This window comes from Eschscholzia californica, unplaced genomic scaffold (assembly GCF_041429995.1).
Source record: "Eschscholzia californica isolate CP2 unplaced genomic scaffold, dmEscCali1.0.p SCAF_2, whole genome shotgun sequence".
NCBI classification, from domain to species: domain Eukaryota; kingdom Viridiplantae; phylum Streptophyta; class Magnoliopsida; order Ranunculales; family Papaveraceae; genus Eschscholzia; species Eschscholzia californica.
In genome coordinates, this window is record NW_028238309.1 from 54,804,429 (window position 1) to 54,828,198 (window position 23,770).

The window sequence follows — 23,770 nt, forward strand, 5'->3', positions numbered from 1 at the left end:
ATTCTAGAGAGGATGCAAAACCCTTGGTTTGGTTTCTAGTTTGATGACTTTGATCGGAGGGCCGTTGTACAAACCAATCTGAGTTGTATTTATGAGCACATGATAAAGTCATAACCTTCCGTTATTTCACAAATTCTTCTATGTTAGCGGACATCTCATGTCAGTTGTTTAAGAAAAATTATAGAAGTAGACATATTCCGGATCTAAATAAAAATCAACCGTCCATTGAGAGTAAAAATGAGAGAGAGAGACTGAGAATCGACTTGAAAATAGAGACAATTGATTGTACGTAGATCTGATGTACGCTTTAATTTCTAACATCTTCTTGCATTACTCGCTGTTTAAAGTACTAATCATATTTTCCCATCTTTTCAATATTGTTGTCAGAGGATTTTGCAATAGTAAGATTCAAACTTTGTTGTGTTTTGGTGGAAAAAAACATTTTACTCGAGATTTCATGTAATTTCAGACAACAAATGATATTTAGTCATTATAGTACAAAAAAACATTTTGCACTCTAAAACTTTCCTTGCGAGTGGTACCCGACTCGAAAGTGTTATAGGCGCTCATTCTCCTCACACTCATCTAAGACTTTCCGTTGGGGGGCGCAAATGAAGTTACCCTTTCGGTCAAGAACCTTTTTCCTCATGCACTCTCATAAAATTGGTGGGCTTCTTCTGGCAATCATGTTGGGCTTTTATGTTAGAATACACTTTTTAACAAGAAATTAAAAACACCAAAATCAGAGAGACAAAGAAGAACAACATTCTCTATACATAACGATTTTCCTTCTCCAATACATCTTCTAGGGCTCTATAGAACTCATGGAATACGTCGTTGCTAATACAATCTTTGCTTTACATTTGGTCAGTGGTCACCTCTTCTATCTTCATGATTTACGAGTCACGCTTCCCTATTACCTTTTAGTTGACCTTCCTATTTTATTGAACTTAATAGGTGGGCTGGAGCCTGTTCTTTTGCCCTAGAAAAAAAAAGACTTCCATTATCAGTAGGTAGAAGTGCAGATTGTGGATTAACACATAAATGAGTCCCATGTGTTAAGAAAATCCAGAAGATCTACCAAACTTAACAAGACAGTTGGTATAAAATCTGTTTAGGCAAGATAATTATTCTTCAAATAAATGGGGCAAAGACATGTGCTAAGTCAGAAGAATAAATGATCAGTTCATTAACTCAACATTAATGAATTATTCAATAGCTTCATATTATTGCTGAATAAATTATTCTATTGAGATATTTCTCTAACAGACTTCAAATAATTTATTCGATCATACCTAATTTTATCATTATTATTTGTAACTAGTAAGATTGGGTGTCACCAAATGGAAATAAACAAATGAAGGTAGAGAACCAAACAGGGCTAAGTCCCGTTTAGTTGCTTCTTTAATCACAGCTCGGCTAATACAAGTATTAAGGGTGGCTCTGAAGGCACCCCGTCCTTTTCCTGGCCGTTCCTCTCTTGGCATTCTCCGTGGGCTTCAGATTAAGCAGTCTGAGGCTCACGGATTAGGACAGTGTGAGAGCCTCGGTTTGGGCTGAGTCTGTGTTGTTCAAGCACACACAGACCAGGCACAGTTCAAGTGCCCTCGGACTGCCCCAATCCGAGGGGAACGAAGAGAAGCTAACCAAGAGTAATTCTGGGGCGCCTATAAACCCTCCCAAAGATATAGGAAACATAGAACAACCCCATGTGACTCTCTCTCTCTCTCTCTACATTATATATATATATATATATATATATATGTTGATTTGATTTTAAACATGATTATCTAACTTGTTAATATTGGTAGTTAGGATGGGGTCACACTACCATCATACCCATTTTCATGTCCCAACCACCACCCAACCCATCCTTCTGTTAATCAACCCAAATATAATTTTTTCTTTTCTTTTCTTCACCCTAAAAGTTTGATTTGTCTCTACATAACTATTTTCTCGTTTGTTGTAACGATGTCTATTTGTGTAAATACTCCAACTTATGTAACCGAGTAATTTACTAATAAGTACTAAACGTACTTTTTGAGATCCAACATTTCTTAAGAGTTACTCCAAATTTATTGTGACCTAGTCTTCATTATCCGACTATGTACTTGGCTAACTCCTATCCTAAATTTATAGTAAGAAAACACGAAACATCCAAAATCCACTCTCAATGCTGAGATATTTTTAGACTCAAGGTGTGTCATAGTCCAATACTTGCTATAATGATGGGTACAAAGGAATATTACTCCCATCTCTCATCAATGCTTTGGAAATTTGTGGACTTAAATATCACCAGCCAGCTAAATAATGAACTGTAAGTGCTATGTGTATAAATGGTTGCCTTGAAAGTTGATATGAGCTATAAATAACATCCCTCTCAAGAAAAGGCTCTCCTAACACTTACCCAATAGCTTTGGTATCTAGGTTACTTGGGCATTAGGGGATTGGGATACACTCTTTTGAATAAGAAAGCTGTGGTGGCAGGTTAATAACCACGTGCAGGACCTTTTAACCTAATCTCACACACACTGGTGGTGGGGTGGTGGAACCCACCACCAACCCCTATACATTTATACCCATTTATGCTGCGGATTAGAGAGAGAGAGAGAAAGAGAGTATTTTACAAGGTGTTGTCTCCCTCTCAACTCCCATCTCAAACCAAGAATATGATGACCAAGTTGCCAAAATTACTCTTTTAGTGCATGTGGAAACAAAGTTTAAAGGAAAAAATCATGAGAGGGACAAAATTGGTACTAGGAAATGACTCTTTATCAAAATGCTAGAAACTGGTTTTAATGGAAGGTGGCAAGCGACTTACCGAGGTGTGGGAATTTTCTGAATTCTTCTTTTCACTTGTTCAGTTTCTCCGACCGAGTAGAAATTGAAACTTGGTCAGATCATTTACTGCAAGAGATTAAAATGTTAAAAAAGACTAATCATAATATAGTTGGTTAGATGAAATTAAGTCTCTAAATAAGGAAGATAATCAACAAGCACATAATATTGAGAAAGAGAGAGAGAACTATTACTCTCTTCATTATATCAGCTCAGCTCAGCACATCTAGAGAGAGAGAGGGGGGAGAGAGAGGGAGAGGGAGAGAAACAGTTGCTGTCTTCCACACATCTTGTATTTATCTGAACAGTAATGGTTTTTTAGTAAGATTTTGGTAGAGATGGGAAAGACAAGTAAATGGCTGAGAAGAATCTTACTAGGGAAGAAAGAGAAAGGAAGAGTTAATCTTCTTTCTCCAACTCCAATTGAAAATCCAGCATCTCCAATTGCAATTACTCCCAATACTACTCCTAAGGACAGAAAGAGATGGAGTTTCCGAAGATCTCCAGCAACAACCACAGGAACACCAGTTGAGACAACAAAGGAATCAAAACCCAGGGTAGCAATCCCTGCTACCCCACAGCCAGTAGTGCAAACGACAATCGAATGTGAGAATGATCAGCAGAAGCATGTCATAGCCATGACCTCAGCTACTGCTGCAGTTATGGAAGAACCAATAACCGCAGCCAAACAGGGATCCAGCGAAATTGAAGAAGCTGCTGCAATTAGGATTCAGTCTTACTTTCGATCATTTCTGGTACTAATTCATTACCGAAATTTCTCTCCATTTTTACTACTAAAAAACCCCAACTTTATCCAGGAATCTTTGGTCTTTCCTGTAAGGACATGGCACAAAAATATAGACTATATGCAATTAACTGATAAAACAAATCTTCTGAATCGGAATTTAGCTAGTTAGAGAAAACGCCAAATCTTTTTCTTTTTTGTTTTTTTGACAGGCAAGGAAAGCACTGCGTGCATTAAAAGGATTAGTGAAGTTGCAAGCATTAGTTAGAGGTCACCTGGTGAGGAAACAAGCAACTGCTACCCTTCGTTGCATGCAAGCTTTGGTTTCTCTTCAAGCTAGAGCTCGAGCCCAGAGGACTCGAATGGCTGTTGAAGAAACATCGCCCATTAGCCAGAGACAATTCGCTCATCGAAAATCTCTGGAAGATAATCGCTACAGACAGACATATAATGTAAGTTCCTCTTGTTAACTAATTGAACTTGCCCCCATCCTTGGGATATAGGATCTAGCAAAATACCATAAACTGAAAGTAGGATATAAAAAACATTTCTCTTTCCTCAATTGCTAAATAGAGTTTATTTCTTCGTTGAGATGGAAAACGACAGAGAAATTTTGAATATCAAGCTTATCGGAACTCGGGCTGCAGTTACTGATTTGTACTCCGATATTTATTTGAGCAGGAGATGGATAGAAGCCCGGATGAGAATGTTAAGATTGTGGAAATGGATCTTGGAGAACTAAGAACCCCTTCAAACCCCAGGAGTTGCTATTCCAATCAAATACAAGCTGAAAGAACATTAGATCATAGATTCTCTTCATATTATCCTGAACCTCGTGCAAATTCAAAGCAAGATAATTATTCACCTGCTCCATCCACTTTGACAGACATGAGTCCAAGAGTTCGAAGCGGGCATTTTGAGGAGTATCCTTTTGACATAACAGACAGTAGCCCACACTACTACTCAGCAATGTCCAAACCCAATGTAGCAAAAGTTCCTTTTGGTTATTCTCGTCCAGAATATGCAGAATCTATATCAAGCGACTACCCATTCTTCCCCAATTACATGGCTAACACAGAATCATCTAAAGCAAAGGTCAGATCTCAGAGTGCACCAAAGCAACGGCCTGAAACAGCTGAAAGGCCACCAAGCAGGCGAAGGATATCTACAGAAGGACGGAATATACCTCGGGCTGTTAGAATGCAGCGGTCAATTTCACATGTAGGTCCTGCTGCTCAAGGATATAATAATCACCCCTGGTCAGTCAAGCCGGACCAGTCAGCAATGTCTGTCAAGGACAGTGAGTGTGGCTCAACTAGTACAGTTCTTACAAATACAAACTACTGCAAATCTTTGGTCGCATATGAGGTGAGTACTTTTTAGTCGCTAAATCAAATACTGGAGTAAGAAGAGAGGAGTCATTCTTGCAGTTAATGGATATAGTCTAACAAAGTAACGAACTTTGTCAAAGAAGTTTTAATTATTTTAGGCACCATATTAATTTTACTTGCCTATTTAAGAACTGATAGTAATTTCATGACTTATAATGACTGTTGCAGCCCCACGGGAGTCGGTTCTAACTGTTTACCTCTCTCACTGCTATTATTGGACTACGCGTGAAATAAGTTCAACTGGGACAAAAATAAGGACTCAGAAAAACAAATCCAAGACTCATGTCAACAAAGAGATGGGAAGCATATGAAGTGTCTAAATGGACAAGGTTCATATTCCAGTGTGTATTTCGCAAGAGAACCTTGAAATCAAGCTTCATAGTATTTGATTTTTGCTGTTTCTGCCTTATCTTTTCCATTCTAATGTTATTTTTATGTTTTGGCAAGAAAAGCAATGTAACCAAGCAAGTGTATATCTCAAGACAGATGTTTAAGTGAAAAGTAATTGATATGTAGTAAGTGATGGATTTTTTAATGAATAATGATACCTTCCTTCAACTGACACTTCATCAATATGATGATCGCTTTGACTGCATACCCCTTCCACCATAGTATTGCTTAGTAGTTTGACGTGAGAACTCTGCAAACGTCATGCCATCTTTCAGCCGCGCTGAAAGAGGAGGAACTATTTTCTTTATTTCTTGTCTCAGTATATCTTGTTCCATCACGGCCGTGTTAATGATAGTAGATTCAAATCCAAACAGACCCTCTGCATCATATGCCCCAGAAATAGGGCAATCTGATTTTTCATCTTCTATAAGGTGTTTGGAGATGGAAAAAGTTTTATCCCAAGCTGGTTGAAGGAAGACAACGAAAGTCTCTCTGCTTAAGTTACCTTGTTTCACTGGTCTGCACACAGAGTGGAGGGTAGAACGAAGCTTCCCATTTGACAGAATATCTGCTGATTCCCCAACCTGAACAAGGAAACCGTCAGGAGGAGATTTCACCGAAAGGATCTTATTATTGTTCTCATCAAAAATCTGTAAATATATGTGACCATTGGGAGGTGGATGTTCTTGCTCCATCCCTTCTGTTAGTGAATAACAAGGGGCAATAAACATAGGATCTGTCAGGACAGTGAAAATCCCATAGTCATAATGCCACTCTTGCCACAAGTTAGATAGAGAAGTTCGACAAGATTTAGCTCCAGTGACACTTGTTTCCAAGTTCATGCATTCATTAGATGTCTGATCTTCCCTATTGCTTAGGTATGGTTCTCCGTTCTCCTGGGGACGATGAGACCTATAGTTGCCTACGCCTTTATTGCCTCCTTTTCTTCCAACAACATTAGTACCTTTTAACAAAAGGTTATCAAAAGTTGAATGATAGTGTATTAGTCGGCCTTTCGCAGTACAGGAGTCCATTATGCTTTGCTCTAGCTCCTTTCCACCAATGGCCTTATCACATACACGTGCTAACTGAACCCCTATCTCCATCATTAACAACCCGAGTTCTTTAAAGGTGCTTCCTAGGTTCTTAAATTCATTATCCCGATGCTTGATATTCTCAGCTTGCTGCAGTTCTATACTATTTTCAGCTTCATGAGTTGATCTATCAGAACTATAGTTTATACATGCATCCTGCACATATTTCAGTTGTAATGCAAAAGAGGAGACAATTCTATTTGGGTTCTTCAGTGAAACATCAGTGCCCAAGTTGTGTTCCTAAAGATTTCATAAAGGAAATATGTAACGTCAATAAAATTAAACATTGAAATATTTACTAAGAAAATTAAATCAACACGGAATACAACTGACATCGTTGTTCATGCATAAACATATGGTGCAACGGTGCAAGGGTAAAAATTTAAATAAGGGTGATCTTGTGATCTCGAATTTAGATAACATGTTTGTGTTGAAGCTTGGTCCCTACTGCTAAAGCTATATTTTAACGTGAACTTGATAGTTGGTAGTTGCCTGAGGAAAAAGAATGTGTAGAATGCTTGTCATGTACCAATAATCTTTTAAAATAGAAAACAATAAAATGAAGGTCGATAGCTTATAGCTGTAGTCTTAAGATGAGACGCTACAATTTATGCCCATAGCAAGAATTGCACACAAATGTATATTAATTTTATTTGTCAGTGCATGAAATTTACTTGATATAAGTTCATATGATCTCCATCGTCTCAATTTTGCAACTAATGTCATCCAAATCTAAGCTAATTTTACTAACTTACGTCAAAGAAAAGAAATGGTGTTTTGGGGGTCAATATGTGTTTAGTGGGCCTAGTGTAAGCACAATTCAGTGAATCAGTAGTATTTGTTCCAAATATTTCAGATGAATTCTTACAACTTTCAAGAAAACGTAAATCTCACCAAAGCTCAAAAACTATAAGCTGATACTCTACCAGTGTAGACAATTCAACCTACCACTCTAGCCATGACCTCCAGGTCCTCCACTGAGGTATCAGAACAGAGACCGTCTGTCCGTCTCAATTTACTATTGTGGCATAATGGCTTACAATACTTCAGTATCCTACTGTTTTGAGTTACAAGATCATTTTTCTTCTCCTTAATAGTGCATTTTGGTTTTCCATCTTTTGCTTCGTCAGTTTTCCATCTTTTGCTTCGTCATGGGTGTTTCAAGTTGTGAACACCGTTTATTTCTTTTGATCTTGAATCACATTGACCCTAAATTATTTTCTGTGCACCTAACTGGCTCTTCGAGTTACAAGATCATTTTTCCTCTCCTTAATAGTGCATTTTCGTTTTCCTTCTTTTGCTTCATCAGGGTGTTTCAAGTTGTGAACACAGTGTTTCTTTTTATCTGGAATCACACTGGCTCAATTTTTTTTTCTATAAGCCCAACTGACGTTTCAAAAGATATTGAAACAATGACGGTAAAGCTGAGGCTTGTGTATGAAGGTATAGGTAGATCTGGGTAGCTGCTTTGAACTAGCAACAGGTCTTCCACGAACATTTTACTATTTTAGAACTTGATACTGTGATTACATTATAACCTACAAAACTAATTGGCCATAAAAAAGAGTTTCAAGCAATTAATACTCCTTGGCATTGAAAAACATTATATTTTTCACATACCCATCAATGTATTCATATAGTGAAACAATCCTTACACGGCTAACACTTATGTCTAACCAATTTACGGAACAATCCTTACACGGCTGCCACTTATGTCTAATCAATGTATTCTTGTAATGCACCAAACCCTAGCAGTTATTGATATTGTCCCGCATTTGACATCCAGGCCAAAGGCCAACGGGCACGGGGTTTTGTTCCTGAGAAGGCTCCACGAGCTCATCTCAAAGGCCTAGACACTTGCTAAGCTTGAGCTCGCACCTATTGCCCAGGCTCCGGAGGCTGTTCCAACTTCCAAGCGATGTGGGACTATTTTAGACACTTTCTAAGCTTGAGCTCGCACATACTACCCGGGCCCCGAAAGGCTGTTCCAAGCGATGTGGGATTATTACAGTTCTATGCAATCAGAAAAGATGAAACGAAATATGAAAAGAAATAGTTTCCCAGCCATTTATCACATTGCAATCCTCAAGGGGGCTCCAGTTCATCAATTCTACATTAGTGAGCTTAGGGTTTGGGATATCACTCTTAGAAGAAACCTAAACGATTGGGAAATCCCAATATATATTCATCTGATGGACTTGCTTCAAGAATTTAGGATTTTAGAGGATGGGGTGGATCAGAAGATTTGGTGCAGAAATGAGACGGATCCTTTGTCAGTCAATAGGTGTTGCGACAGAATCAAAATCCAGGCTCCCTCTATATACTCCTTCAATTTCATTTCTCTGTGGACGCCCAAAGTGCCCCCTAGAGTGAGTTTCGTGGTGTGGGCTGCTGTACTAGGAAAGCTTCCAACGATCGATCAACTTCAAAAGAGAGGAATGTCCTGGCCCAATAGATGTATCCGCTGCAAAGAGGAGGGTGAATCCGTGGAGCATCTGTTCCTTCACTGTCCGAGAGCTTCTTCCCTCTGGTCCTTCTTCGTGTCCTCGTGCGGTAGTAAGTGGTGCAGTCCGAAGTCAATTCGTCAGGCGCTGGAGCAATGGAATGGTTTGTGTGTCGAGAGAACTAAAAGGGATATGTGGTCTCTTATTCCATTTGCCATAGTTTGGGCCATCTGGAAGGACAGGAATGATCAGACGTTTAAAGTAGATCACTGGAGTAGGCAAATAGCTTGGGCTAGGGATAAGTCTTATTACGACTTCATCTCTAGGTGGGAGGTCATTATTGTGTAATCTGTCTTGGTTGGTGTTCTTTTTGGTTTCTGTTTTTGTTTGTGTCGTTTGTATTCCTCTTTCTGTCGTTCAATATTAATTCAAATTATTCAAAAAAATAAATAAATATGAATCGTTCTCTAAGGTATTGTTAGGCTTCTAATGTTCAATATATCCGGCTATAAATTTGTCAATTGATATGAAAAGAATGTTAAAATGTCCTTAAATCAGCTGTTAGAAACTAGCTTCAGCTCTTCCATCGCAAATACTAAACGAATTTAGTTCTATTAACTTGAATAACTTAAAAGTCTCTTTTTTTTATTGCTCAAAGTAAAAAATCACAAACACTAAAACTAGATGATGAATTTATCTATGAATCATCAAAGTTTTAATCAGAAAAAACTGATGATTACCTTGAGTATTCTTCGACAATCTTCATTGTTTAAAAGGGAAAGCTTACGAGCGAGTGGAAGAAGTGTCTGACGAAGCTCTGATCCTCTTGGAACTCCAGTAATGGCTAAAATACCAGGTCCTGAAGGTCCTAGGGTTTTCATTACAGTTTTAGAAATGGATTCTAATCGTGAAAGCTCTTCCTTCGAACATGAAGAAGAAGGAGAAAGTTGGAATGATGATAGTAATGCAAGATCTGAGTAATGGAGCTCAAATGGTTCCATAATCTCTCCTTCAACTTCTTCCATTCTTGTTTTCGCTCTCTCCTTTCCCTCGCTCCTTTCTTCAGTTCCCCGGAGAAAATCCGATTGCAAAAATTTGAACTTTTCTAAAGGCACTTACTTAATGTTAGTCAAAGAGTAAAAGCGCCCCTAGAAGTGCTAAAGGCACCTCCTTCTCTCACAAATTCTCCCACAAGTTTGCCTTGAAAGAGGCCCCTTTTAACACTTCCCAAGACGCTTCTAAAACTACCCAATTTTATTAAGTTTCTCTTAGCAACGTTGTTTCAAGGGCACTCCGCACTTGAACAACAATATATGTATGTATATGTATATTATACATTTTAGTGCAAATGTCAAATTGAAGCAAGAATCAAGAAAATAAATAAACATGGAAATGAATTTAAAACCCTGTTTCTAATGTGGAACGAGAGAGATATTGAACTCAGCCCATTGCTCTGTAGCGGAGACAGTTAACTTCCCTTTCCGGCACCACCAATTCTGGTGGCGATTTACTTTTTACAAATTGGTTTTTGAGCAGTTTCGGTCGGTTCCTTTCGGTTACCGGCGAACAGTCACAACTTTCTGTCTTTCTTCCTCTTCGTTCTTGTTTTAATTTGGTTGAGATTGAGTCTCTTTTCATTATTTTTAATCTCCTTTCTTCTTCTTTCTCCTTTGATTCATCATGGATGCTACAAATTCAGAACTATTGCAACAACTTGAAGAATTAACGACCGACGAACCATCGGTTCAAACAGTTGAGGGATTTGAATCTCTTAGTCTGGAACAGTCGGTCATCAAACATGGGGTCCTCAAATTTTGCAGTGACAAGAGAATAGACACTAACCAGGCCATGATCAGACTCTCTAGGGTGCTTTATGGGCCAAATAAATTCACGATTACAGAAATCAAAGAAAACCATTTCTTAATCCGGTTTGCTACAGGAACAGAATTGGAATTGGCAATTGCTCGTTCACCTTGGGTGATTATGGATGAACTAATAGTATTACAGGAATGTAATTCTTAGGTCGCACCAATTAATCATACATTTGACAAAGTGTGGTTTTGGGTTCAAATGCACGGAATCCCGATGAAACACCTTAACAGTACGAACGTCAACAGACTCGCTTCAACAATAGGACGATATCAACCAACAACACCGGATGACGTTTCTAAATGGACAGTATTCGGGAGGGTCAGAGTGGAAATCACTATTGCCGAGCCTTTGCCAAACAGGATTAATCTCACTATATCTAACCACCAATTAATATCAGTTGAATTACGTTTTGAAAGATTGCCTCGTTTTTGTAATTCTTGTGGCCGAATAGGACATACTTTCACATTTTGCCCTATAATCCTTCTTATAGGAGACCTCCTTAAGATGAACCTATCAGAGAGTCAACGATCCAAACTTACATCTAGCATGATACCAAAATATTCTGATAAATTCAAAGTAAATATGTCCAAAGGTGGAAACAACAAAGAAATAGAATCTTTTGGAAGTACTAGCAACACATATTCAAATGGAATTTTAGGACCTGGTCCTATAGGGAATATAGACGAAACAGAGAAAGATCGCCGGGTGTCTCTAAACGAAAGTTTTGGAGACATCCTCGATCATCTCAATTCTACCAAAAGAACCAGACCCACAAATCAGGCCTCTTCCTCTTATGATTTGGAAAATAATAATCTTTATGAAGTACAGGTACAACATCAGAATATCTCAATTGACAAGGTGGAAGGAATCAGGCCTCACAAACGACTTGCCAGACAGAACGCAACTAGAAACAATGCAGAACAGGTCACGACTACCTCAAAGCCGATGGAGGAATGAGCATTTTTGCGTGGAATTGCCGGGGAATGGGGAACACCCCGACAAGAAATGCTCTTTATCAGTTCCTGAAGGCCACTAGGCCGGATATTATATTTATTTCTGAAACTAAGCTTTCTTATTCGTGTAATTTTCCTTTTTTACTTAATCTAGGATATAATAATTATCGCCAAGTTCTATCCCAAGGCAGAAGTGGTGGCCTATATTTAGCTTGGACAGATAATATCAACATTAGTATTAATTCCTCTGATGTCAATCTAATTCATGCTACTATTCATGATTATAATTTAAATATGGATTGGGATTTATTCACCATTTATGGTCCTCCTCATATGCAAGATAGAATATCTTTTTGGACTAATTTCTTGCTAATTCTTTCTTCAGTTACAAATCCTTATTGCTGTATCGGAGATATGAATGCAATCGGTCAAGCATCAGAAAAGAGAGGGGGCAATCATCCAAATTCGTTTATGAATCATTTCCAATCATTCATCCGACAGAGTGGTCTAATCGATTTGGGTTTCAACGGACCTGCTTTCACGTGGTCAAATAATAGAGATCGTCATCATCTGACCCAAGAGAGACTCGATAGAGCCATGGTATCATCAGACTGGTTATTAACCTTTCCAAACTCAGGAGTTTTTCACCTTCCGAGATATGCAAGTGACCATGCCCCGATCCTTCTAAAATTGAAAGTGCAAGGTCAAACAGTCCCCACAATTAAAAAGTTCGAAAAATATTGGACACACCACCAAGAATACAGAGAAACATTTTCATCAAATTGGGAATCGGCAACAGGAACATTTTATGAAAAGGCAAAATCGGTGAAATCATCACTATTAATTTGGAGTAAAAGATCGTTTGGGATAATAAAGGACAGACTAAAGGCACTCCGACAAAGACTTTTAACCATTCAGGCACTCCAACCGTCAACATTATTTTTAGAAGTAGAAAGCCAAATTCAAGAAGAGATTATTTACCTAGAGGAGGTAGAAAGGACAAAATGTGAACAAAGATCAAGACTCAAATGGGCTGCTAATGGGGACAGAAATACAAGAACTTTCCATACATCCATGTCAATTAGAAAACAAAAGAATAAGATCAATCAGATAAAAACACAGTCTGGCAACATTACTTCTAACGAGAATGAAATAGCTAACGAACTAATTAATTTCTTTCAGAATTTGTTCACAGCTGAACAGGTCGTTCAACCACCAATGGAAATCTTGGGTGCATATAAAGTAATTCCAGCTGAACAATTAAGCGCCATCTCAGGAATCCCAACAGCAGAGGAAATTAAAGATGTGGTCATGAAGATGGAATCTAACAAGAGTCCAGGTCCGGATGGACTTCCATGTGAATATTTTCAAGTCAACTGGGACACAATAGGCAACGATCTCATAGGGTATATTCAGAACATTTTCCTCACGGGTAGGATTGATCCAACCCTCAACAATACCACGTTAGCATTAATTCCTAAGGTCAAGATTCCGAGTTGCGCTTCAGAGTTCAGACCTATCTCACTGTGCACTTCCATTTACAAATTCATCATGAAGATAATTGCAAATAGGTTGAAACCTTTCCTAGAAGATAATATCATGTGGACACAAAATGCATTTGTCCCCAATAGGCAAATTTTAGATAACATAGTAATCACCCAGGAGGTTTTACACTCAATGAATGGATCTCGTGCTATAAATGGGGGATTTTGTCTAAAAATGGATATGGCCAAAGCATATGATCGAGTAAGTTGGGAGTTTTTGGCATTGGTGCTTAAAGCCATGGGCCTGTCTGGCCCCTTTCTCAATCTCATTTTACAGTGTATCACAACACCTAAATTTAGCATTCAGCTAAATGGTCGACTTTATGGTAATTTCAGGGGCACAAGGGGCCTTCGTCAAGGATGCCCCTTATCCCCTTACCTTTTTATCCTTACCTCTCAGGCCCTCTCCCTTCTTATTTATTACTATGAGTCAAATTGTTTGTTTACAAGATACAAAATAAATTCATCTTGTCCTTCAATCTCACACCTTCTGTTTGCAGATGATTTGATAATTTTTGGTAAGGCAACATCAGCTAATCTCACTTCTATTATAGAATTTATGGAATTATATTCCAGGTTTTCAGGACAGGCAGTGAATTAAGAAAAATCATCCATTTAGTTTAGCTCTGGAGTCACTCCTGATCTCAAACAACAGTTTGTCAATACATTGAAAGCACCCATCATGACAGACCAAGCAAAGTATCTTGGAGCTCTAATTCTAAAACCAGGTAATAGAAGAAAAAGTTTTGATTGGCTACAGGACAAATTTAAGAAAACTCTAGCAGGATGGAAACAAAAATTTATATCACAGGCAGGTAGGACAGTACTTATAAAATCAGTATTAAGTCCATTCTGTGTGTATCCATTTAGCTATCAACTATTACCACAAGGTGTACTTGATCAATTAGAGAGGGAAGAAAGATCATTTTGGTGGGGACATGGGATACATGATAGGAAGATACATTTTATCAATTGGGATATAATAACAAGTTCTAAAAAGCATGGAGGCCTAGGCATAAGATCTTTAAAGGAGGTCAATGAATCTCTTATAGCAAAAATGGCTTGGAGATTTCTCACAAACAAAAAGGCAATATGGGTTAAATTATTAAGTGCTAAGTACCTACAGAAGGAAGACTATTGGAGTGTAAATAAAAATTCACCTGCATCACCATTTTGGAAGTCATTGCTTCAAGTTCGAACAACTTTACAAAATAACACCATATGGATGATTGGAGATGGTTCGGACACTAGAATAATGGAGGATAGATGGATTCCTGAAATGAGAGAACATATTCCAACACTCACTCAGAATCTACCACAAAATTTAACATGGGTCGCAGACTTGATTGATACAAATTCCAAAACTTGGAAAATAAATCTGCTACAGCAATTTTTCACTACAGAATCAATCATTGCTATAACCAACATCACAATTTCTTCAACAGGTGAAAGGGACAGACTCATTTGGAAGAATACAGAACAAGGACGATTCACAACAAAATCGTTTTATACAACCATTAAAGTCAGACCAATATTACCGAATGAAGTTGGTGATTTCCCTTGGTCGAAATTCTGGAAAAAGAAAGAGATGGATCCGAAGGTACAATTGTTTATATGGAGGTTAATACATAATGGGATTGCAACTTTACCAAATATGAATCACAAAATCCAACAGACGAATCAAAATTGCAAGATGTGTCCAGATGATGAGATCGAATCAAATACCCATCTATTTGGGACATGCAAGACTTTTAAAGCATTCATTCTCTCGTTGCAGGATATCGATTTCACAGATTTAAAAGAAGATCCTATTTAAAACCTCAAGGAAATTCTAAATAAAGGAAAGGATTCGAACGAGTTATGGTACAAGTACACTTATCTGTTGTGGCATTGGTGGAAAGCCAGGAATGAAAAGCACTTCCAAAACCAAGATTTCGATTTGCATCGTACTTGGCACAACATTTCTTTAGACCTCAAAAGATTTCCTTCATTATTTGTGTTTTCTTCTTTTTCGAATATTTTACAGGACAAAGCTTGGAACACCATTATATGGACGAATCAAGATCAATGTTGATGGAGCTTTCAAGAGGGACAGAGCAGCAGCAGCAGCAGTCGCAAAAAATTGGAAAGGAGAGACGATAGATTCAGAAGTACAAAGTTTCCCACCGGTTTCATCTCTTCATAGTGAACTAAGGGGAATGGAGCTAGGGTTTCTTGTAGCTGAGAGATTGGGGCTGCAGAGATTCGAAATAGAGACGGACTCCTTGGTCCTGGTTAACCTAATTTTGGATGGACGAGATGCTTCCCCTTGGAGATTGATAAATGATCTTGATCGAATACGTGGCTATCTAACGGATAGAGAGGTGGCAATAAAACACTGTCTCAGAGAAGCTAACTCTGCCCCACATGAGTTGGCGCAATCCATGTTGAACCCATAACTTTGTCTGAATGTTATGTTTGATCCTTTTTTTTGGATTTATAAGCTTGTACTCTTGTCATCCTCAGGATGTTATTTATGAAATTAGCTTTTCTGTCAAAAAAAAATGTATATTATACACTTTAAATACTTTAAAAATATATTTATATATATGTTATACATGCATATACAAATGCATAAAAGCAAGCATACATATAATGTGCATAGGTATTACCGTATAAATAGATGACATTATTAAGCGGGTTATGTCGGATAAAGATTATCGGGCGGGATACTGGGTAGCACTTCAAAACCCGTACCCGACCTGTTGATTTCATCGGGTTGGTCGGGCTAAACCCACCTTCAGATTTCGGATACCGCGGGTTCTAACAGACTCGGACACTCATGACGGGTTTCGGGTTTGCGGACTTTTTTCCCAACCCTAAAAACACTATGATTCCCAGGTGATATACCTTCATTCTACATGTGCAAATTCTTTGGTTTTACAAGATACTTTATGTGATGACAAGGGCAATCATTTAAATGAATCGTGACAGTAAAGACATAATTGATTTTATCTTTAGATATAGTAAATCACTTAACTACATCTAGCGTCCTCCCTCTCTTTATACATATAAGGTTCATGAATGCACGTGTTTGTATAAAACAAAACTAAAACAGTTGTCTAAATTGAAATAAAACATGCAATTGGAAATAAATTTCTTGCAAAAAAAACGTACAAATAAATTTGTACACTGTATAGTTTCTGTACCTAAATTCAATTATACACTGTTTCGACCAATATGAAAATCAATAGCCGAAGTTATCTTTGCATACCATTTATTTGGACATAATTTGGTGTAATTGCATAGAAGTAAAGTTTAACTAGGTAATTAAATGTTAAACAAACCTAATTTTCTTATTTAACCTCGTTGATTTTTTATTTTAATAATATCATTTCATAAACTTATTACACATGTAAAACATATATCACATCACACATGACGTCACATAACTCATATCATATTGCTAAATGTACATTTTATTTTCGTTTATTCTTAGCACCATCTGTGAAAAATAAAAACCGTTCTCCAATTATTTTTCCTTACTGGAACAAAAATTGGAAAATGGATAACTAAATTCTTTTCCCTAAATCAATCAAACAATAAAAATTTAATAATATTTTTTTTTTTGTGAAAATCTTTCTTGGTGAAATATTTTCTTGTTGTTTTTTTTTGTAAGTTGATATGAGACTTCTGATTCATGAGATTGCCATCAGGTAGAAGTATACTTGTACTTTACAACTCGACTATTTAGGAAATGGCTAAAACATTCGTACATGCGTGAAAAAATATAAACATAATAAAGTATAATGAATCATATATTTTTCTTTCTTGGCAGGACAATATTTTGGGAGATGTGAGAAAGCCCAGTTCGGTGCCCAAATTTCTTTTTTATCTATAATTATTTGAAGACATGTTAAAAAGGTGAAATTTTGGGCAATTTATTTCAGGATGGATGAAAACTTGAATTGGAAGGGACTACAATACTCATTTTAAAACATTTCAAGTGTTAAGAAGACCCGATGAACTGGAGCTTCTGTTTGCCTCCGATAGTCTTGGAACTACGTACCACGATGATGACATTGTAACATCTTCTCCGAATCACATAAAGATTAGAAATTTAAAACCCGAAGGGAATGGCACACTCCTATGTTTGTCTGCCGGAAAGACAGTATCAACTACGGTTGCTGTTAATCATGTTCTAGACATGGTATATGCTCTAGTAGTATCTACTTGACGTTTTTTTATTCCTATTTTGTTCTTTATAATTTCTTTATAGAATACTAAACGTGTTTTATAATTTCTTTATGGAATAATCAACTTGCTAAGAAAAGGCGTCCACTAATGACCATCGAAGAAACTGCATCGTGCATTCGTGATTTTGGCCCTCGAACCCCGACACGAATGGGAAGTTTCCAACAAGTATACGGGCAATTGCTGGTTTTGAAGGAGTAGAGCCAAAGATTTATGTGGTCCGTCATTATTCCACTAAATTATGGATTGAATGTGTTACCGATAAAATGGTTTTTGCAGGTTGTGGTAAATAAGTAGCAAGAAACTATTTTGAAAAGAAAAATTATAACGAGCATATGAGTGAAAGTGACGCAATCGGAGTAATTAGCGAAGCGATGGTTCTGGCTAGTGTTCCTTCAAAATTCTGACGGTGTAGTCGCCTAGTGGACTGGAGGGCGTATAAGTATCGCAAGTCTCTCAAATTATAGATTGAATGTGTTACCAATAAAATGGTTTTTGCAGGTTCTGGTAAAGAAATAGCAAGAAATTATTTTGAAAATCATTAGTCGAGGAGTCTTTGCATACGATTTATTTGTGCATAATTTTCGCATGATATTTCTATTATTTCATAAAACTTAATATACATATTACATATGGCACAAAGCATATATCACATATGGCACAAAGCATATATCACATATCACAGAAGGCATCACATAACTCATATCGTATTGCTAATTTTACAAATTCTTTTTTCTTTTCTAAGTACTAAATGTGCAACATGAAAAAAAAATTCGAATTTTTTTTCTTACTAAACCAAAATTGGAAAATGGATAGATGAATTTTTTTTTCCCACTTATCATACCAAACAACGAAAGATACGTAAAATACTTTGGTGAAAATCTTTTTTGGCGAAAATCTTTTCTTTTGTTGCTATGAGACACAACTATGGTTTACGAGATTGCTATTAAGTAGAAGTAAAGTTTACTTTGACCACTAAATAACTTTTGGCGAAATTCATAAAAAGATTAACACCATATTTCTCTCTTTCACTTCAGATCTCTCCCTCTCACCATCAAACTTTTCTTCTACGAAAATATTGTCAGTCGACGACCATCAATCATATATTAAAAATATATATTTCTTTTTCTTCTCTCTCTACTCCCGCTCTCTATCCCGACCAAGGAATGAAATTTTGGTTTCGGTGGAAATTTAGTTGGTCCAAAAGTGGGAACGTTTCGGTCAGTGTGGAAATTTTACAAATCTTTGAAAATGATAGAAATATGATTTAGTTGTTTATAACAAGACTCTTTAACCATTATTAAGCACGTATGGGTAAAAAAAAAAAAGTTAATTCTTATTTGGCCCCCTACTTTGTGATCAACTTCCTTTATGGCCCCCTATTTTCTGTAAATTAGAAATTGGCCCCCTATTTTCATGTAAATGCCATTTACATGAAAATAGGAGGCTAAATTTGAATTTACAGAAAATATGGGGCCATAAAGGAAGTTGATCACAAAGTAGGGGGCCAAATAGGAATTAACTAAAAAAAAATTAACGGATTTGTAACAGAATTTTTAGTTAGGGAAGTAATCTACAATCTCACACTTAGATCAGGGGGTTGGGTTGAATAATTTTAACTTCCACAGTTATTTTAGGGGGTAAATTACTATACTGAACAAATATGTTGACTTAAATAAAAAAAATGATGGACCAGAATGCACAAAAGGATAGTTTTAGTTTTACAGGCGCTTCTCATAAGTGTTAAAAGCATCTATTTCCAACACCCACGAAATTGCTTTATGGGCGCTTTTAACACATCAAATGGGGGTTTTTAAATCTCCTCTACAAAACATAACATTAGGGTTTCAGAGAGAGATTTATTTTCTTCTTCTCTGTTGCCCTTTCTATCTCTAAGATTTCTGTAGTGATGAAAATTAACACGAATATCTTTATTTTTCTTGCCGTTCCAATGAAGCAGATGACAAGTATTGTTTCTGAAAACCAAATGAAGAAGAAATCGACCAAAAATGTTACTTTTGTTGAATCGTTTTGGTATTTTTCGGTCTGATTTCGAATATTTCGAAGTTTCAATCGAAATTTCGGTTAATGTCGGACGATATCTTGCTGGAAACATATGTACGTAGAGTTTCCTCAACCTAATTTGGAAAACCGAAATATTTCGACATTTCATTCTTTGATCCCGACAAAGGAGTCCCTCTTTGCAGGGGATTTGAATTCTTAAATCCAATCCAGATTCAAGAGAAATGTAAGTAAAAACAGAGAAAATAGAAAAAAAAAATATGGTTGAAGATCGCCAGTCGGTAAATTTTTTACCAGCAACATTTTGTTAAAGAAGAAGGGAGAGGTGAACAGAGAGAGAGAAAGAAAGAGACGAAGTAGAGGAGAGAGATAGAGACGAAGTAGAGGAGAAAGAGAGAGACGAAGTAAAAGAAATAGGTGTTTAGTATAGGGACTTGGATAAATGGTATAGGGACATAATCAAGATACATTATTATATTTGTAGATTTGAAGTCCATTCACCAATTAGAAAATAGATATTGTTTTTAGAGATTTAAATCGAATAAATTCATTGTTTTGGTTAAAATTGAGATTAAACTAATACAAGTATCGAAATTTTCTTTTATTTTCATGTCCTTCCTTAGATCCACAGATTTTAGAACAAAATCTTATTTTTAACCTAATCTATACAACAACCATCACATGTAAACACTAATCTTATTCACTTCTAAGCTCTCTCATCTCTTTCTTTTCTATGTAACACATTTATTATTTTATCCTATTAGTGTAAAATTTGGTGAAGATTTCTCTCAGAAAGTAAATATTTCGGCTACCATAATTACTTTATTTTTTTTTGTCGCCGGATTTCAATCACTGTATTCGAAATATTGAACATATTTCGACCATAGCGGTTGAAATATGTCTAAAATTTCTACCAATATTCATATTTCGACCATAGTGGTCGAAATTTTGCGCATATTTTCCACCGTATTGGTCGAAATTTTGGGCATATTTCGATTACTGTGTCCGAAGTTTTCTGTCAAATTTTATATCATCATTTGTTCCGTGATTTTGGATAAAAAAAAAATCTTGACTATTAAAATATTTTATTTTTTTGTGGTTAATTTTAAATAGAGGTATTTCTTTTTTGGTCCCCTACTTTATGACCAGCTTTCTTCTTGGTCCTCTATTTTTCATAAATTCAAATTTGGCCCCTATTTTCAAGTAAATGTCATAACTACCCTTCTTAATTTCAATATAAAAATATTTAAAAAAGAGATATTTCCACCTCACCTATTTTTAAGTAAATGCCACAACTACCCGGATTTTTTTCTTTTTTTCTTATTTTTAATATTTTTTTTGATATTTTTATTTTGAAATTAGGAAGGGTAGTTACGGTATTTACTTGAAAATAGGGGGTCAAATTTGAATTTATGAAAAATAGGGAGCCAAAAAGAAAGTTGATCGAAAAGTAGGGGGTCAAAAAAGAAATAACTCTTTTAAATATTAAAGTATTTTCAATATTGTCATTTGAGGTGTATATATGATGATTTATTAATTTTTTTGAGAAAAATGTGTACTTACTAAAAGGACTAATGTCCCTATACTAATTGTGTCCCAATACACTAGAGACAGGTCCCTTTACCAAAGACCAAGAAATAAGGGAAGATGACGTGAAATTAATGTTTTAATATGGGCGGGGTTTTGGGGAATAAAGAAAACTCTCTAGCGAATAAAGACTTAGTCAACCATAATTGACTAAGGGTCATATTTATATTTTGACCCAAAAAATAACAAACTTGTCTCTTGCCCCCTAATCTCCATATTCTTCAAACCTCATCCCAAAAATTAATGAAATTAACAAACTTGTCTCTCACTGTCTCGGCTAACTTTAAATTGGGAGAAAACACCCATCAACCCCACTTGCTTCATACTTGCCCACTATGGAATTTGGATTGGATTCCAACATTCTGTGAAACCAACTCATCATCTACACAACATCTCTCTCTACTTTATCTCTCTGAACTTGTGAAAACAACAGACAACTAATCCCCACCATCTTATTACCTAGAGAGAAGAAACATTAGTACCTCACCCTTCATCACTTGATTCACTTTCATAACATACATCCTCATCTTCTTCACCTCCCATGTATGGTTGTTGAAAACCCTAATTTACTTTTGCTTCCATGTATTTTGTTGATCTTATTGATGTCAACTCCCAACTATGGTTGCTGAAAACCTTAATTGACTGAAAAATGTATGCTATGGAATCTGATCTTCCTGGATTTGACTAATTGGATATTATTTGATGTACAAGCTGGAACTGGATTGAGTTTGAGCAATGAGTATTTGTAATTGTTGGATCAAAGTCACATCATTTTCTTATTATGGTTTGAATCTAGGATGTGTCTTCCATCTATCTACAATTCCACTAATTTAAAGAAGAGAAAAGCCGACACTATCAAAACCTCAAAAATTTTGCTTTTTCAGTTCTCATCTTCATCCGAAACCCAGATTGAATCTTCATTATGAAGCAACCCTACCTTCCAATTCCATTCAGTTTCTCCTTTGATTTCTCTCTCTAACTTGTTTCCCCTATCATGTAGTCATGTGGTGATGGTGGAGGAGGAGATCACCGGGAAGGATTCGTACCAAATTTCTGATCCAGGAAAGTTAGGGTTATTACGTTGATCTCACTAAACTTTTGATCTATCTTTTACCCATTGTCTTCTTTGACAATTTGATACTGGTTTCTTTGATTCATTTGTTGATTTGGGGTTTGTGTTTAGAGAGAGATGAGCGGGAAAGAGGAATGGAGAAGGTGAGAGAAAGATGAAGAGATGGGGATTAGAGACCAGGGAGCGAAGTTCAATCTTGTGATTTTTTGGGCTAAAATCTAAATATTCCCCCTAAGTCAACCTTGATTGACTAGGTTTTTATTCTCAAGAAAGATTTCTTTATTCCACAAAACCGCAGCTTTTAATATATATCTTTGACATTAATTTCATTTTGCCCCAAACATATTTCTAGAAAAAATTAAAATGTTTTTGGACTTCAAAACCAAATCCAAAATCGAATTACAGCATACTTGTAAAGTTCAAAATTGCAAATTGGTCACAAATCAAATCAAGGTCCAAAACAAACTTAACCCTTATTTGTTTGACACAAAGAAGAGATGAAATCAGACATTGAAACATTAAAAAATCCAAGGGCTGTGGTTAACTGACAAGATCTTTGATAAAATTTTAATTGGCGGGCCTACTTCACGTGTGAGACTGGTGATGATGTTTGACAATAATAATATATAATTACATAATCAATTGTTGTTGTTGGTGCATTGGTGATGATGGTGTTTAAAATGTTAGTACAATTATCAAGATACTGACTGATATTTTGATCTGAATGCATGTCTAAAGATATTTGAAAAATCATTAATTCTTTGTTGTTTTGTGAAACATTCACTATATAATTCTGTACCCAACTCTTTTAATGTTTGTCATATTGTAGGCCCCTATCTATCCTTTTTCTTTTTCTTTTTTTGTTGAACCCCTATCTATCTCAATTCTCAACATTTTCAACTCTTCCTCTCACTAAAATTCTATTGTTCTTTTTGGATCACAAATCAAAATGTCGGTGCAATATAATTGCACTATTCAAAAGATTATATTAAACAAATACATGTATCTTACAAAAGAATTTTACGTTGGGAGATGATCTGGACCTTATTAAATTTATTTTATGATCTATAACATATGAGTTTTTTACTTCTAATTGTTAAGTTTGTGGTTGTCCAACTCAAAATCAATTGGCAATGAGTGGAGAAGACATAGACCTTATATTCTTGGTTGCTAGATACTCATTCTCTCATGTGGAATTATTCTCACACGCCCCCTCACGGGTGGGGTTCTTTGAGCGACGTGGAACACGTGTCGCTTTTAAGCCTATCACGTGTGGTCCTAGCTCTGATACCATGTTAGTTTGTGGTCATCCAACTCAAAACCAATTGACAATGAGTGGAGAGGACCTAGACCTTATATTCTTGGTTGCTAGATATCCATTCTTTCATGTAGGACTATTCTCACACTAGTGAGAAACAAACTCGGATTCTCGCGTGTAACAGAGCGAGTGTCCAACCAAGACACTAAATAACAGCGGACAATTCCATATATAAAGTTGTTTGAAACGAAAATAGCCATAATGCCAACTATATGGACCACAATCAATGGGCCAACATACTATGGAGCTGAGCTGCCTCAATAATTT

The 23,770-nt window shown here is 36.4% G+C and overlaps 3 protein-coding genes across 10 annotated transcripts; 2 read left to right on the forward strand and 1 right to left on the reverse strand.

Moving 5' to 3' along the window:
- Positions 1-749: 749 nt before the first annotated feature.
- LOC147559142 (2-oxoglutarate (2OG) and Fe(II)-dependent oxygenase superfamily protein) lies at positions 750-10,009 on the reverse strand. Of its 7 annotated transcripts, none has more exons than XR_015234507.1 (7): positions 9,643-10,009; positions 5,523-6,698; positions 3,859-4,748; positions 3,214-3,672; positions 3,033-3,138; positions 2,822-2,907; positions 750-982 (listed from the first exon to the last, which is right to left on the reverse strand). XR_015234507.1 is itself a non-coding variant. In XM_086660955.1 (3 exons), the coding sequence occupies exons 1-2, from the start codon at positions 9,925-9,927 to the stop codon at positions 5,544-5,546; spliced, it is 1,440 nt and encodes a 479-aa protein (XP_086517081.1). In that variant the 5' UTR covers positions 9,928-10,009; the 3' UTR covers positions 3,771-4,748; positions 5,523-5,543. The 7 variants fall into 7 exon arrangements, 2 of the variants coding, with proteins under 2 accessions (XP_086517081.1, XP_086517080.1); XR_015234505.1 differs by having other exon boundaries at positions 3,859-4,839; XR_015234506.1 differs by having other exon boundaries at positions 3,033-3,672.
- On the forward strand, positions 3,177-5,532 carry LOC147559143 (protein IQ-DOMAIN 19-like). Of its 2 annotated transcripts, XM_086660956.1 has the most exons (4): positions 3,177-3,593; positions 3,796-4,035; positions 4,265-4,951; positions 5,143-5,532. In XM_086660956.1, exons 1-4 carry the CDS (start codon positions 3,177-3,179, stop codon positions 5,161-5,163), a joined length of 1,365 nt encoding a protein of 454 aa, XP_086517082.1. In that variant the 3' UTR covers positions 5,164-5,532. The 2 variants fall into 2 exon arrangements, with proteins under 2 accessions (XP_086517082.1, XP_086517083.1); XM_086660957.1 differs by lacking the exon at positions 5,143-5,532 and having other exon boundaries at positions 4,265-4,966.
- Positions 10,010-10,582: 573 nt separating the features above from the next.
- LOC147559144 (uncharacterized) lies at positions 10,583-15,709 on the forward strand. Its single transcript, XM_086659148.1, has 4 exons — positions 10,583-10,913; positions 12,113-13,473; positions 13,927-14,891; positions 15,298-15,709. Exons 1-4 carry the CDS (start codon positions 10,583-10,585, stop codon positions 15,707-15,709), a joined length of 3,069 nt encoding a protein of 1,022 aa, XP_086515274.1.
- Positions 15,710-23,770: the final 8,061 nt, after the last annotated feature.